This window comes from Bubalus kerabau, chromosome 1, assembly GCF_029407905.1.
Source record: "Bubalus kerabau isolate K-KA32 ecotype Philippines breed swamp buffalo chromosome 1, PCC_UOA_SB_1v2, whole genome shotgun sequence".
Lineage (NCBI taxonomy): Eukaryota > Metazoa > Chordata > Mammalia > Artiodactyla > Bovidae > Bubalus > Bubalus kerabau.
In genome coordinates, this window is record NC_073624.1 from 13,473,220 (window position 1) to 13,489,148 (window position 15,929).

The 15,929-nt window shown below is 60.2% G+C and overlaps 1 protein-coding gene across 1 annotated transcript in view; it reads right to left on the reverse strand.

The window, feature by feature from the left end:
- Positions 1–3,176: 3,176 nt before the first annotated feature.
- The window catches only part of TSPAN11 (tetraspanin 11), a 61,487-nt gene continuing 48,734 nt past the window's right edge, over positions 3,177–15,929 (reverse strand). Inside the window, exons 5-9 of the mRNA XM_055566061.1 lie at positions 11,387–11,461; positions 10,102–10,206; positions 8,800–8,958; positions 8,367–8,453; positions 3,177–3,548 (exon numbers count right to left, since the gene is read on the reverse strand). Of these exons, the coding sequence (XP_055422036.1) occupies positions 3,489–3,548; positions 8,367–8,453; positions 8,800–8,958; positions 10,102–10,206; positions 11,387–11,461 (486 nt within the window). The 3' untranslated portion in view covers positions 3,177–3,488. The remainder of the gene's footprint in view (positions 3,549–8,366; positions 8,454–8,799; positions 8,959–10,101; positions 10,207–11,386; positions 11,462–15,929) is intronic.

Consider the following 15,929-nt stretch of genomic DNA (forward strand, 5'->3'; position numbering starts at 1 on the left):
TGCCACCTGAGGCCGGAGCTAAGGACACTGGTGGGCAGGCAGGGGTGAGCAGGGCCCTGACCAGTGTGGTGATGGGTTTCCTATCGGGGCCCCTGCCCCCATCACTTCAGGCCACAGCGGGGCTTCTGACAAAGCAACTGCCGAGAAGGGACAGTGAAGACTGCAGCCCTGGATACCATTCCTTTATTGTCGTGTCCCCGGGATGGACGCGGAGGCTAAGGAGGGGCGTGCTCACGCTGGGGCAATTCCTCTCTGTGAAAATGGTTAAGGCAACGTTTCCGTTTCCAGAATGTTGTGATGACCCCTATCCAATGAGCAGCTGGATCCAGGAGCCGTCCTGATGCTGGGCTGCCTGGGACTCTTGGTGGCACCTGCAGGGGTGTGTCTGGTGCGGGAGCAGGGCAGAGAGGGGGCCCACATGGAACGGTGAACAGAGCACAAGGCTGGGCGTTGTGTGGAAACAGAAGACGGGGGGCGAGGATGGAGTGGGCCCTCCTGAGGCACACAGAGGTGGTGGGAAAACGGGGCTGGGGCATCACTGTCCCTTCCAGGGAGAGGACCCAGGCCCCTGGTCTCCCTGCCAAGGTCACGGACTGGCAGGTACACAGCGGGTCGGGTGCTTCATCCTATGCTCCGGTGAACCCAGTGGGATTCGGCCTGCCGCCTGGGGGGGCTTCGGAACCCCGGGGGCTGCGACAGACACGGGGGGTGGCCCCGGGGCCAGGGGCATCACTGTCACCCGGGAACCTGTCAGGACGCAGGCCTGTGGCCCCTGCTGCTGATGAGAAGCCCAGGGTGGTCCAGCAACGGTTCAGAAGCTCTCAGGCTGATCCTGACCAATGCGAAGAACCCGGCTTAGACAACTCCATCACCAGCGTCCCCCGGGGGTGTGCGCACCACCCAGTGGTGATACAAAGGCAGGTGTCCTCCTTAGCCGGTGGAAACCCCGTCCCCTTCTGTCCAGGCTTCAAGTGGCAAACCAGGCGGAGAACGTTTACAAGGCTGACGGGGATGGGAGGTGAGGTACTAATGGTTTCAACTCACTCCCATTACCTCAGCCCCCAAGACGCACCAGGTGGCAGAGTCCAAGCCGGAAACCGGCTGTGGGCCGAGGGTCCCTGGGGTGTAGCACTCCGCTCCTCCTGGGTGCTGCGCTGGGAGCCCAGGGAGGTGGGGCAGCCTGGTCCAGGGGGACGACCAGGGCCGCGTGGACTCCCGTGCCTGCCATGTCCAGACCGCTACACAACCCTGGCTTTCTGGCCAGTCCCCAGTGTCGGGGGACCGATGGATGACCTTTGAGCGTCACGTCCTACTCCCTGTCCAGGGAGCTCGGGATTGGGACATCTCCCAGCAGGGACCTGGGAGGGGCTGTCCTGGGCACAGAGCGGCATCCTTGCAGGCAGGATGGGCCAGCCCCATTCTAACCCTTTGTGTGTTCCATGAGAAACTGCTGTTTCCTCTCACATTGTCTCATCTCCCGAGCTGCTGGCACCAACAGGGAGGTCCCAGTTTCAGAAAGCACAGGGCTTTCTCTGCAGTGTGGACCTCCACCCTCTGGGTGGGACCGTGCCCAGGGCAGAATCACAGTTCTCCTACCCTAGCCAGGATGGCCTCTACCCACGGGGGCGGTGGGAGCAGACAAGTCAGGCTCTCCTGGGCCTCCACCAGGACGAGCCTGTGCAGGTGACACCTGCCCATTACCCCTCCGTGAGCCCCCGCTGACCTTGATAAAGTAAGCAGGGACCCCAGCAGGGCACATGTGCAGCCAGTCAGCACTGCCTGACCCACTGCCACCTCCCTCGGGCCCCTCAGGGGGAAGAACGTGCTCTCCCTTTCAGCCCTCACTTTGTAAGATGTCAGCTAACATCTAGCCCTGCAGAGAACTTAGGACTTATGGTCATTTTTGGTTATCTGCATGAATGCAGGAAGTTGGAGGCAGCAAAGATAATCACAGCACCAATTTTTGGGGGGCCTTGGGAATCTGGGGTTGCTGGAAAGCTGGTCTCCCTTAGAGTGAACTGGCATCAGTGACCCCAGGGCCCTTCCCGACAGCCCCAGAGAATCCCAGGGCAGGAGGCAAGCGGTTGCAGGGGGCTGCTCTGCCCTCTGAGTGCATGGGTCGCCCCTCTCCAGGGGTGTGCGGTTTCAGTACAGTGGGGGCTGTGACGGGGGCAGCACTGATCCATGAATGGGAAAGAATACACTTTTACCTGGGAGATGGGCCCAGGTCAGCAACAGACAGTGGAGGCCAGGTGTGCCCTTTCCAGACTTGACCTCGGCATCATGAGGGTGGGAAGTAGGAAGTGCAGGATCCAGGACCTGGGACCCGGGGGACTGGCATGGGGGTCTCTGCCCACGTGGGACCCTCTGGGGGATCTTATGAGTTGATTCGTGTTCTCCGGAAAACTGCCAGCACCTGTGCCCAGTGTTTCCTAGGGTTTCCTTTCTGTTCTCCGTCCACATTTTGGAAAGTCCTTTCTGAAAATTCCCTGCTTCAAGAGCTGCAAGAGAGAACCTAATAAAGGGACAGTGTCCACTCTGGGAAGCAGAGCGGGGTCTCTGCAGGCCAAGTGCTGGGGGCTGGGTGGTCCAGGAGCACCGGCTCAGGAAAAGGAGGTTCGAGGCAGAGCACCCCTCGGCTCAAGAGCTGCACCTTGTCGGTGGCTCCAGCTTCACAGGGTCTGTGGTTTGGTTTAATCAGGAAGGATTTTACTCCCACCAACATGAAGGGCAGATGATAGTTTTTTTAAAAAACTTGGCTTTCTTTGAGCATCAGTCCAGAGAGGAGACCCCTGAGGGGCACATGGCTGGAGATTGGGGCTTGGGGTCATGGGCTCCCAGGGGACCCTCCTGAGGAGGGCTTGGAGGCAGGCACCTGCTCCCCACCCTGCCACCACCCAACCCTGCCCTGCAGGAAGGAATCAGGCCATGGGACACTTCTCTCCAGGTGAGATGGTGCGGGTGGGAGGGGAGGGGAAGAGGGGAGGGCAAAGGCCGTGGTCTTCTGGGGGCAGAGCCAACTCTAACTGCCTATTCAATGCATTTCTCAGGGAGCACATCCAGCAGGGGTGGGAGAGGGGTGCTCAGCGCCCATATGGGGGATCACAGGCTCGTATGCGGGCGTCCCAATGGGGGCAAAGTGGCCAGCCCCCGTTCAGGGTTCAGGAGTGGGGAGGAAAGCAGATTTCATCACAGCCCCCCAGGGTCCACGGGAGCCTAGGCCTGGCGAGGCTCGGGCTGTGCTCTCTTGCCCCGGGATTCTGGTGATGAGCACGCAGAAGTGGAGGGCGAGGGCCGAGGGTCCCCAGCCGGGTTGGGGCTGAAGGGGCCATGGTCGCAGTTACTGGGTGGTCCAGAGGGGCTGGGCACAGAGGAGGGGTAGTTGCTGGGAGCTTCCAGGCCAGCTGGTGCTGACCCCACAGGCCTGGCCTGTGGGCCTTGGGCCCCTGAACTTGTGAGGGGCAGTCAGAGCAGAACGCGGTCGGCTGTTAGTAAAAATGCAGTTGGAGCCTCCGGTGCAAGCCGCAGGTGAGTATCATGCCACAAATCTGCGGGGAGAGAGTGCAGGGACACATAGGAGTCAGGAGTCCGCCAGCCTGCTGGCCAGAGCCAGCCTTCCCACACCCAGGAGTCCCTGTGGACTCAGTCAAGGGCAGATTCAGACCCAGGGGGCCTCGGGTGCGGCCTGCGAGCCTGCATTTCTAATAAGCTCCCAGGTGATGTGGGCAGGGGCTGGAGGCGGGGACCACTCTGAGAACCACTAGCCAAGAGCGGTATTTCTCCCATTTGAATGTGCATGGGTTGCCCGGGGATGCTGTGGGTTCCAGCCCTGTGGCCTGGGTGAGGGCCTGCACCTCTAAACAAGCCTCCCGTCCACATTGCAGCTCCGTGGTCCCGGTTCTTCTCCAGAGACGGCCTGATTCAATTAGACCTGATTCAATTAGAGGTAGTGACATCGTCACCCCTCATTGCTGCCGAAGCAGCCTTTCTCCAGGAAGGTCTGTCTACGTCTAGCTGCTCTCAGATTCTGGAGCAAAGACCAGGGTGTAGAGTTAATTCTTTAGCTGATGTGCAGGAAAGGAAACCGAGGATCCGAGTGGAGGGCCGAGGACAGTCACTAGCTCATCCTGTAAGCCGGCTCAGGATGAGCCCTGGGCCCCGGGAGCCTGCCCTGCCTGCTGGCCGCTCTGTCCTGCCGACTAGCTGGCTGAGGCTGGGCAGTGCTGGGCGGTCACCTTCCACGTCTCACTTGCCGACCTCTAAACGCAGAGGAAGAGGATCGCTGTTCATTTGCCTCCGCCCTCCCTTCCCCCAAGGATGCACTGAGGATGAGGAGGGGAGGATGTGAAGACCACGGAGGCCAGGGCTGTGACGGTGACCCTGATAAAGATGTTGCCCTGGCTCCTGGCTCCCCGCCCACGGGAGGGGGCGGTAGGGGGCAGCCCACGACCGTGCCGCGGACAGGGGTCCAGAGGGGTTCCCAAAGACGGGAAGCAGTGCCCCGTCTTTCCCAGATCTTCCAGCTGACCTGATTTTCCTGGGATACCTCTGGACACACCTGATGACAGGCTGACGAGGAAGCCCCAGGACTGGCAGATACTAGTTTCTCTTCGAGGCTCAAGGAGGGCACAGGGGGTGAGCCCTTCGGTGTCCCCTTCCTCCTCCCAACTCTGTCCCCACGCGGGAGGTTCACCCCCTGGGAACACGGCTTTCAGCTGTCAGACTTGGTGCTAAGAGCAGTGCTAATCCACCTGGGAGACTCAGTCTTGGGCTGAAAGGTGGCTTAGAGCTCATCTCGTCTTTCACTCTAAGTGGGTGGCTGTCCCAGCCATTCCACTCAGGTGTCGGACACGGTCTCTGCCCTATCCCCCTCTCAGGGCTTGATGACTCTTCCTGTAGGGTCATCTGGACCTTTCTGACCCTTGCTGAAGGGGAGGTCAGATGGGAGCAGCCAGCCCAACACAGACTCATGGCTGGATCTTCTAAGGTGCACACCTCACGCTGGGGAGGACCCGGAGGACTGAGTGCCCAGCGCTCTGTACACAACATGTGGCCCCAGGGTGCCCCGGGGAAGGCACAGTGAGATGGACATCAATGAGTGTACACACACACACGTGCACACACACACATATACACACCACCCCGATACATGCAGACGAGGCATGGGCACTAACTACCTGGTCCCTGAAAGAGCCCCAGGGTCAACTTCCTGACAGAGGACACAGAGGAATCTGCACCAACAGCTGTGAGCAGAGAACACACAGGCCAGGGCACTGCGGGAGCAGGAGCAGGCGGGGGGCGGGGCAGGGCGGGCTGCTGGGCCCCGCCTTTGTGAGGCCCAGGCGCCTGACCTTGGCGCTGTGGCCAGGGTGCCGGCTGCAGACGGTGTTCTCGTTGTGCTGGGGTGCAGCCTGGACTTGGACCTTTCAAAGCTCACCGAGTGACCCCAACGTGCAGCCCTGGCTGAGGATCACAGCCTGGAGGCTCCGGGAGGCCTGTCCCTTCTTGCATCCTGGCCATTTAGCCTGCCAGCATCTCTGCAGGCAGACCAGTGCCTGGTCTGCGAGTCTGGGAGGCAGCACGCGGTGTCTGGCTGAAAGCAGGTTTGCTCCGTTCATCGTCGTTTCCTGCTTGGTCTTCAGAGAATTCATGAGACATCCAGGAACCGCAGCCCCTCCGTCTCACTGAGGCGCGCTTTCCTGGAAAACCACGGGAGGCTATCTGGACCGCGGTCACAACAGCTCCTGCTTCCTTCCATCAGGTCAGCTCTGGCCTCACGCTGAATAAACTGGGCTCCTGGGTGAGATTCCCACCGATGAGAGAACGTGCTTGCTGCGTGCTAAGTCGCTTCAGTCGTGTCCTTGCAACCCTATGCACTGTCGCTCGCCAGGCTCCTCTGTCTGTGGGGATTCTCCAGACAAGCATACTGGAGTGGATTGTCATTTCCTCCTCCGGGGGATCTTCCCAATCCAGGGATCGAACTCACCTCTCTTACATCTCCTGCATTGGCAGGCAGGTTCTTTACCACTAGGTGCCACTGGGGAAGCCACGATGAGAGAACACTGCTGCTTAAAAAGGTTTGCAGACATCCCACTCCTCCACGTTACAAGTAAGGGAACTGAGGCTCTGGAGGGAGGGTGGCCCCCTCAGATCACGGGGAAGAGGAAGCTTTGTCTACAATGGGGGCCTCCGACTGTCAGGCATCACCCTCCCACCCCGTTCCTGGAGGCAGGGGGACAGGACATCTTGGCCTTGTATCTCCTGGGCCTGGGGATTTCCAAAGTGCCAGGTCAGTGTGCGTGGGGAAGGTTTCTGGGTGCTGGGTGGAGAATGACAGCCTGGGGGCCCAGCTGGCCTGAGCCCCTCCTCAAGGTCGGGTGGTAGTTCCAGCACTGGACGGCAGGGGGCGATGGAGCCTGAGGCTTGGTTGCTGTAGCAGAATGGATGGAATGGACAGAGAAAATGGGCCAGGGATGGGTCCCGGGTGGTGGCCCAGAGACGCTCTCTCGGGGACAGGAGCACATTTCTGCAGGGCACTGTGAAGGATGAGTTGCCCATGATGGAGTCAATGCGGGGCTGTGGGCACTGCCTGGTGACCTGACCTCCTTGGAATTACTCCTACGGCTGGACTTGCCTGACCTCAGACTCGGTGGTCATCCCATTCCATGCCCTTGGCCTCACTGCCCTTGTCTTCAGCTTCAGGCTTTTGAGGGCAGAGGTCAGGAGGAAATAGATGGAGAGTGAAGCCCAGATCCGGTCAGTGTCTGCAGAGAAGGCCCCCAACGCCTGAAGTGGGCAGGAGGTGTCCGGAAAGCTGGGGTGAGGGAGGCACAGCAGCGGAGCACCCCCTCCGCAGTCAGGCTGGCAGCTCCCGGGGGTCAGTGCATTGGGCAGGAGGCCTGCCTGGGTAGGTACGAAGGAGCCGTGTGAGTGCCCCCCAGACCCGCTGCACCTGCACTTGAGTAGGGGTGAAGGGGACGGGCTGGTCTGGCCAGGAAACCACCAGCTCTCTTGAGACATGCCATGCCCGCGTGGAAACGATAACGTGGTGGGTACCGTTTCCCGAGCAGCTGCTGTCCGTTTGCGTGAGCTGAGTGATTGACGTGCACACTGGTCACTGCGTGCGCCGTGCCCTCTGGTCACTGATCTGGTATGACCAGCCCCGTTTACAAATAGGAACTGAGGCTCAGAGATGGAACAGCCAGCCCTAGGTTGGCTGGTCCCCTCCAGAGGGTGCACCATCTCTCACCCACCCGGGGTTGCAGCCAGGTCCCCTGGGTGCACAGATGGAGATGGTGATCAGAAGGAACCCTACCCGGGGAGGCTCCCAAGCTAACGACTGCCACCACCCCAACTCTTTCTATGGACCCTGCATCAGGGACAGAGCCTGGGAAAACAAAGGATCAGGAGCCAGGGGCCTGGGGCCAGCTCAGGGAGTGAGACCCTCGGGTCATCAGCTCTCTGATCTGCTGGCCTGGATAAGCTCTGGCCGTGGCAGGATTCGAGGAGAGCACTCAGGGAGGCCTTCCGTGAGCCAGGTACCCCCTTTCCTACTAACACCTCTCGTGGCTGGGAATGAGCTTCTTGCTGTAGATGAAGGCCCTGAGGGGCGGGGAAGTGACCTCTCAAGTCGCACAGGAGCAGGGGCTGGACGGGACGGGTCCTGTGATGCCGGCCTCTGCTCTGACCTCCCGGGATGGGGATTCGGGGGTGACACTTTGTGGTGAATCAGCTCCTCTAGCTCTGCCGGGTGAGGTGGGCCTGCAGAATCCTTACTCACTGCATCTGCCCCTCCTGAGTCCACTCCCCCCACCTTCGACAGGACCCCTGGGTGGTGGCTGGGAGAGGGGTGTGAGTGATGAAATGGAGCAAAAGCATCAGTCATCCTTGGAGCACAGAGCTGGGTGTACACAGGAGTGCACACCCCCCCCCCCATGGGTACACACACATCACACACACAGAGGAACGAGTGCTCGTCCATGCACGAACGTATACACACATGCACAGCACGCCTGAACACATACGTGCATCCATCCCCGACCACGTACACCTGGGTACATGCAGACACACCCACGGACCCCACGCACACCACAGCAGGCCTGCGTGCACACACAGAGTGCATGCACATACCTGCACCCACACTCCCACTCCTCCCAGGTCTTTGTTCCTGACAAGTTCCCAGGGCCTTTTCCTTCACGTTTTCTGGGGGAAGAGAGTGACCTTGGCTGCAGAGGGGAGAGATGGGAGAGGAGAGGGCAGGCTAGGCAGGGGTGGGCAGAGGGCCAAGAGCTGAGATCTCAGCCAGTGAGAGAGGGGTTCGGGGCTCCAGATACCACCCCCCCCCCAGAATCCTCACTCCAACTCACCTGCAGGCAGGCCACCCCGATCCCCACGGCCCCCATGAGCAGCAGGTGATCAGCCAGGAACTGCTCCAGCTTGCTGATGCAGCCTCCCTGGAAGGCAGGTAGGCAGGTCTCACACACACACACACACACACACACACACACGTTGGCCGGAAGTAGGTGAGGATGGGGAGGAAAGGCTGGTGGGGGCTGCTCCCCGCTGAGGGAGGCCAGACACTTAAAGGGCCAGGTCTAGCCTCTCAAGTGCCCGTGGGCTTCTTAGTGACCCAGGGGCACGCTATGAAGTCCCCAGATCTCCCTGGAGCAGCTGCGGCCCCCAGACTTTGTGGGGACCTTTGAAGGCCCACAGCCATCTTGTGGTCAGAGAGTAAATGTGATCTCCACCACTCCGCCCACCTGCCCAGCCTTTCTGGGCCCCATGGGACAGGGTACTCACCTCCACCTTGTAGATGTTGGAGGGGTGTGCCCGCTGGCCGCAGCGTGCCACCACCGTCTTGCAGCAGCTGTCCGGCACCCGGCGGCCCTCAGCCTCTGGAGACAGGATATAGCTGCTCTGCAGCCAGTCGGCTGAGCTGTTGCTCCCGCAGCATTTGAACTGAGGGGGAGAGGCAGAGGCTGCAGGTGAGGAGGGAGCCTGGGCCCCCCGCCAGCCCTTCAGTTACAGGGCCGCAGGACAGTGTTCAGATCCTAATCTCATCCCTATTTGCTGGAGACGTTTCGCTTCCCCTGTTTTGAGCAGGGACCTGGCTCTGGGTGGACCTTCTCTCTAGGCAAGTGGGGAGCTGGCTGCAGGAACCTGATGGCCACCTCTTCGGGGCACCCTTGTCCTTTAAGGAGATTGTGCTGGGTGTCCTGGGGGCAGGGAGGATCTGGGAGAAGATGGGTGGGGGGTGGGTGCTGGCAGGTCCTCGAGGGAGGAGGGCTGTGTATCCCTGTGTGGCAGGCCCAGGGTAGCACCAAACCACCAGGGCATGGGCTCCTGGTCATCCAGGGAGACAGGACCCCCAGGACAGGGACCCAAGCCTTGCTAGAGGCTCAGGTATCCCCGATCCACACCTCGAAGCTTCAGCGCCCCCAGACCTGCAAGACACAGAGATGTCCCAGAGACCACTGGATGGGCAGATCAGTGCTGGCAAGGCTGGTGTGCATGCTGCATAAAGCCGAGGTCTTACATTTGGATGTGAAGAGCCATGTGTGGCCACTGGCGACCATGTTGGCCTGAGGTCCACGTGCCCCTCCCCTACCTCTGCAGGACTGCGGGCCTCACTGGGGGATTGCGAGTCCCTTCTTTGCAAGGAGAGAACCCCCCCATCCCCCGAGTTCTGCCTGATGATAACTGGGAAATTCTTACAGCTGCTCTTCTGAAACACTCTGCCTGTTCCAGTTCACTCTCCAGGAGCCGCAGCCGTCAGTTCCCCAGGGAGGAAGGAGGAGGCCCGCTGACGGGAAGAGCCTGGATCCTGGCACGGCCAGCTTGCTGCCCACCAGGTACCCAGAGGGGAATGCAGAGGAAAGGGAGGAACGGACGAACCAGGACCCAGGAAGCACTCTCATGTGGGAGGGCCTTCTAGGGGGCTGCGGTTAACGCTTCCATACCCTGTGACGCTTCATTTCAGAGACGTGGCAAGTTAGGCTCAGAGAAGGCGAGTAACTTGCCCAGGGCCACACAGATGGGCAGGGACAGAGACAGGTTGGGAACTGTGTCTGCGTGGCCTTCAGGCCCCAGGGCGATGCTTACATCCTGCTGTAGACGGTCCACAGACGCTGTGATTTCTGCAGCGCCCGGCTGCCTGTAGTTCTCGGCCAGGGTCCGGCTCAAGTGCTGCTTCAGCTCGTCGCTCAGCTGAGGAGCATGGAGAGAGACAGTGCATCAGCAGAACCACCCACTGACTGCCCCCAGGCCCCTCTAAGGCCATGCCTCCTTCATCTGGCGTCTCATCCTTAGAGATGCCACTCAGGTGTCACCTTCTCCAGGAAGCCCTCTCTGACTGCCCAGGACCAGGGGACCATGGGAAGGAGGCTGCACAGAAGGCAGGATCTGTGAAGATGGTGTTGCAAAGGCTGTTACCCTGTGTCAGGGTGGAGTGTGATGGATGGAAATGGGAGACAGGTGGGGGACCACAGTTCCAGGCTGGTGGGATGGCAAAGGGGAAGCTGGGCACTAGGTGACTTTAGATAATCCTTTGGTACCCAGGGATTGGTTCCGGGGCCAGCATGGGTCTTCCATGGATGCTCAAGTCCCTTATATAAGATGGTGCAGTGTTTGCATATCACTTATGCGCACCCTCCTGTACACTTGAGTCATCTCTAGATTACTGATAATACCTAATGCCATGTAAACACTGTAGAAACAGCTGTAAATTCAATGTAAATGCTACATAAACACTTGTGCATGGCAAATTCAAGTTCTGCTTTAGGGAGCTTTCTGGAGTTTTTTTCTGAATAGTTTTGATCCAAGCTTGGTTGAATCTGTGAATCTGGAACCCATGAATATGGAGGGCTGTCTGTATGTGTTGGTTTTCATTTTGATTACAAGGTGATATTCAAAATAGGGCTTCCCTGGTGGCTCAGTGGCAAAGAATCTGCCTGCAATGCAAGAGACTCAGGTTCAATCCCCAGGTTGGGAAGATTCCCTGGAGAATGGTAACCCATTCCAGTATTCTTGCCTGAAAAATTTCATGGACAGAGGAGCCTGGCAGGCTACAGTCCATGGGGCTGCAAAGAGTCAGACATGACTGAGCACACACGTGTGCATTCAAAATATTTACATCGTTATCTGAGGATATCTGTCAGTCACATGGGTGCTGGTGCGAAAGGACAATCTGTCTGTATGAGCTGAGTATCACCCCTGAGTCACAGAGCACCCAATGGGAGGGCTCTGACCATCTCTTCCTTGTCCAGAGCAGGCAGGGGAGGCCTGGGACCACCCGTGTGTGGCTGCCTCCCTGCCCCTGTGCGCCCCTCCCACTGTGGTCCCTCCTGGGGGTGCTGATGGGTAAAGACAAGGACAGCGTTCCACTCACCCTCTGGTAGTACACATGGGCCAGGACCCCTGCCACCAGCTCAACGAGGAAGATCGCCAGCAACAGGCAGAAATACTAGAAGCAAGGAAAGAAGGCAGTCGCCGGGGGAGGGTCAGGCCTGGGCGGCCAGCTGGCCCCTCAGGACCCCTGACAAACACTTCCCCAGAACAATGGGGACCCCCCCGTCCCTCACAGCATCTTCTGGACACACCCACCTCTCCTGGCTGTCAGCCTGGAGTTCCCCTCTCAACCCTTCATGCACTGATCTGCTATCCGTTAGTTAATCCATCCACACAACCAGTGTTGGTTAAATACCTACCATGTGCCAGGTATGGTAGAGTAAGGCAATTATTGCCCTCAATTATTGGTGGAGGGGACAGATAAGTATGTGATCACGACGTTGTGTTATAAATGCTACTATGGGGAAAGCTCTAGAAACTATGGAAGGCCCAGGTTGCAGGGAGCAGTCAGAGTGGGCTTCCTGGAGGAGGTGACACCTGAGTAGTCTCTCTGAGAATGAGATGCCAGGTGAAGAAGGGATGCACATTCTAGGTGGAGGGGAGAACATGGGGAAACATGGAGGGTGTACAGCGCTCGGGGGAGGTGGGGCTGGAGTTCAGGGAGTGGCGAGAGAGGCAAGGCTGAGTATATAGAGGCTGGCTGGGCAGCAACAGCTGAGGCTGGGAAACAGCAAAGCGGAGATCCTGGGAAAGGCGCTGCCTTGTCTTTTTCCAGCCCTGCAGGGCCCTGCCAGGGCTCTAAACCCCCCTCAGCACCACTGTGCACATCACATTCCTGCCGGCTGGGTTCCAGGCTGTGCACTCACAGTGACTGCAGGAGGATGGGTCTGCACCCCTCTCCTACCCCCGCCTGGTGTCACTGCCTGTCCTGCAGTGTTCTTGCAGGAGCCAAGGGGTCGGGATTGCCTGCCAGACCCATGTGGCCGGGACGGACAGGGAGGGGGGCTGAGGGAGGATGGGCAGGAAGGGGCCGCTCCCCCAGCCCTAACTGGTGCTGCCTCCTCCTCCGGGCGGAACTGCCTACCCATCGGCCACTGGGTCACTGGACTCCAGGGAAGGCTCAGCCTGGGGGTGAACGTGGGAACCAGCATGCATCAGGCAGGGGACGGGAGGAGGGCAGGAAGGGGTACAAGTGGGAAGGAGACCACGCAGGGCCTGGCCCGCGTGGGGCCAGTTCTGGGGTGATGCTGGTCCACAGGGCTGCAGGGCTAGCTTGACCACCTCCCAGCCCCTGGGGCAGCTGGCACAGAGGAATAACTTTCCACTGAGAGCCAGGCTTCCATTCAGGCTGAGTAGATCACCCCCTTCCCCACAGCCATCTTCCTGGGTCCCGCCCTCCCAGCATCAGAGTTGCCAGCAGGGCCCCAAGTATGGGTGGGGTGGGGCCCAAGGCAAGAGCACAGCAGGGGTCCCTGGTCCCCCTTCTCCACCCACCCCCAGGGTCAGGCTGGAGGCTGCTCAGAGGTCTGTGGATGCGCCCTTGCTGCTAGAGGAACCTCTGGGATACGGGGCCTGGATACAGGGCCTGGAAACCCAAGCAGCAGTGATGGGATATTGGCTGACGTCCAGGCTCAAGTCCAGGCTCAGCCACTGGCTGCTTCCACATGGGGGGCCCTGGTGCCTTTTGTGAAGCGATGATGTGGCACAATGAGTGGGGGCTGGAACCAGCCTCCCCACCCCCCTAAACCCAGGCAGCCAGGCCTGTGTGGCTGAACCAGTGGTTGGGATGACGGCACTAGCCTGCCTCCCCCTCCACCCTCCTCTAGCAGGTGAGAGCCCCTGTTGCCCTGCCTGCCTGGCACCGAGACCACCCTCCTGCCACCTGGCCCCTACTCGCAGTGACCGCTCCCAGGCTTCCTGAGTGCACGCCGGGGCCCTCGGTGCTGGGAGGTCCAGCGCCCCTCCAGCCACGGGTCGCGTGGGAGGGTGGACTGTGCTGCCCCGGGGACATCACTGCCACAGTTGCTCCCGAAGCCGGGCTGGGGCGGAGGGCTGATGGGGAGGGAGGGGACCCAGCCACATCCTGACGCGATGGCAGGCTAAATGTGTACCTGCCAGTCACTCAGAACCGCCCTGAGGCATCAAGCGGGTGTCAAACGTGTTACCCTACCTGCGACCTGAGAGAGCTGTCAGGAGGGAGGGGAGTGTTCCCAAGAGGCTTCCAGGCTCCCTCCCACCGGTGCCCCGGATGTGAAGATGCCTCCGCAAGGGGAGTGAGGGCCCAGCCGGGGCTCAGGGGATGGACAGCGGGTGCCAGCGGCGGGGCGGCAGGGAGCAGGGCGCCGGCTCCAGGCAGCAGCTTTGGCGGTCGCAGGCGTGTCACCTGCGCGGGGGAGGCCCTGAGTCACAGCTCAGGGTGACAGTCCCTGGGGTGGGAAAGGGTCGTGCTCGTTGGGACCCTCCTGCACGGAGATCCTCCCACACAGGGAGCCTGGCAGCCTGGCTTCTAGAGCGGGGCTGGCTGCGGCCTGGGCATGAGGGGCCAGGCTGGGGCGGGGGGCTCTGCCATCGGGGGCCATGAGCTGTAACACGCCTCACCTTTGCACCCCGTCTCGCACTCCACCACGCCTGCCCTGACTCCCCGGGTCCAGCCACATCATCTTAGCACTCCCACAGCACAGAAGTCTGTGTAGACAGTCCCTGAATCCAGGCCCAGCCTCCCATCTTTCTTCGCCCTGTTCCCAGGCCTCCCTGGCCTTCCACATGCAGCTCATCACAGCCCCACCAAGAGCCCACCCTGGGTCCCAGCCCCAGCACCTCAGCGCTTCACCTGCCTCGCTTCCTGACAACAATGCCTGTTTTGCTTCTCCCCTTGACCAGGCCCTGGTCCTCCACTGCGGCTTCCCCTGCCCACCTCCTGGTCCTCAGGCAGGAGTCCACAAGTGAGTGAGTGGCCTCCACTGGGTGAGGGGCGCAACTTCACCCGCCGCTCCCTGGAGGCTGCATCAGTGCTACCGCACTCTCCCCAGGTGGCCGTGAGCCCCTGGGGGAGTGGGCCCCTCTCTTAGGCTCCTCTGGCTCTTCCTCAGGGCCTGGTCCAGAGCTGGGTCGCCAGGCTCGGAAAACAGCTCCAGAAGGAGGCCTGCAGGTGCGCTTCTCACTGAGCACGCCTGTGAGAGGGGGAACTGGCCGCAGCAGGCAGCCCACACGTGGGGGCAGCAGCTTAATCCTTTTCTGATCTGCGGATGGCGTGAAATTGTTGCTTTAGTTTATGCCAAAGTTTCTCCACCTGGTGTGATTATGCTCCCCCCCAACCCCGGGACAACTGGCGATGTCTGGAGGCGTTTTTTTTTTTGTTGTCATAACTCGGGGAAGGAGTGCTGTTGGCTTCGAGTGGGTAGAGGCCCCGGGGACACGGTCATGGGGCAGGTCCCATGGCAAAGATGATCTGGCCTGAATGTTACTGGTGCCAAGGCCGCTGAGAAACCCTGACTCACACATTTACCTTCAGGCTCTGAGGCTGATGCTGGGACTTGATTTGCATGTGTGCCTCTAAGTACTATGGGAGACACGGCAAAAACGCGTCTGAGGAAGGTTGTCTGGGCCCTGAGAAGCCTGAAACAACACAGACAGAAGCAGGTGAGGGGTTTTACCCTGCGCCTGCCTGGGAGGGCACCTTCACAGCAGAACGTTGCTGACCATGATTCAGGGCAGGATGAGGGATGTCCACATGGCGTCAGCTGAGGGCACCTTGGGACCTGGAGTGCAGAGAAGATGCTGCTGTCTGGGGGACACTCTGGGGTCCCTAGGTGGGTCCTTGGGAAAGGGCTGGCCCGGAAGGTCTGTGTATAGTGCTTGATTCTGGGAAGCATGAAGAAGGTCCTTAAGCTACAGTGTGTCTCCTTTAAATTTGGTTTGCTGTTAGTTTGGAATTATTAACAAAAGGCAGTAAAATGTTCTTCAGATCCCCTGTGAGTCATTTGCAGAAGTCACATTTCAACATGAGTCAGGACGTAATGGACCCCAAGCCCACCATCCCCAAGGGGCCCCCAGAATTAACTATTCACGGGTGCCGCCTTCTCAGGAGCAGGGGAAAGGCGGTTTTTCTATATGGGAGCGATGGGCAGGATCCTCTATACCACAACACCCCCCGCAACCCCAAATTAGCTCTCCCTGGGCAGAATCTGTGCTTGATCCACCCAGATGCTCCCCAAGCACACACAGCAGGTGCTCCCTGCGCGACCCTGTTCGTCACACGGCTCTGTGGCCCCAGCGTCACATATGCGTGTGGAGGGGCTACAGTTTGGCCGAGGTCACACCGCTAGCATGGAATTGACCCCAGGATCCCGGCTGCAGAGCTTGGTGCTGACCCCACTGGCTCCCCTCGATGGCTGATGGCATGGGGGGGTGCGGCGGGCGGATGGGCTGGATGAGCTCATGGTGGGGGGCCAGGGTTAGGGGGACGCCGGGCATCAGGAGAGGGTGGTGACAAGAGGCAGAGGGGAAACTGGGCACAGGAGGGTCTCTCTCCAACCACCACTCAGCCCCCAGCCTACAGCGCCCTCCGGGCAGGCCAGGCACGG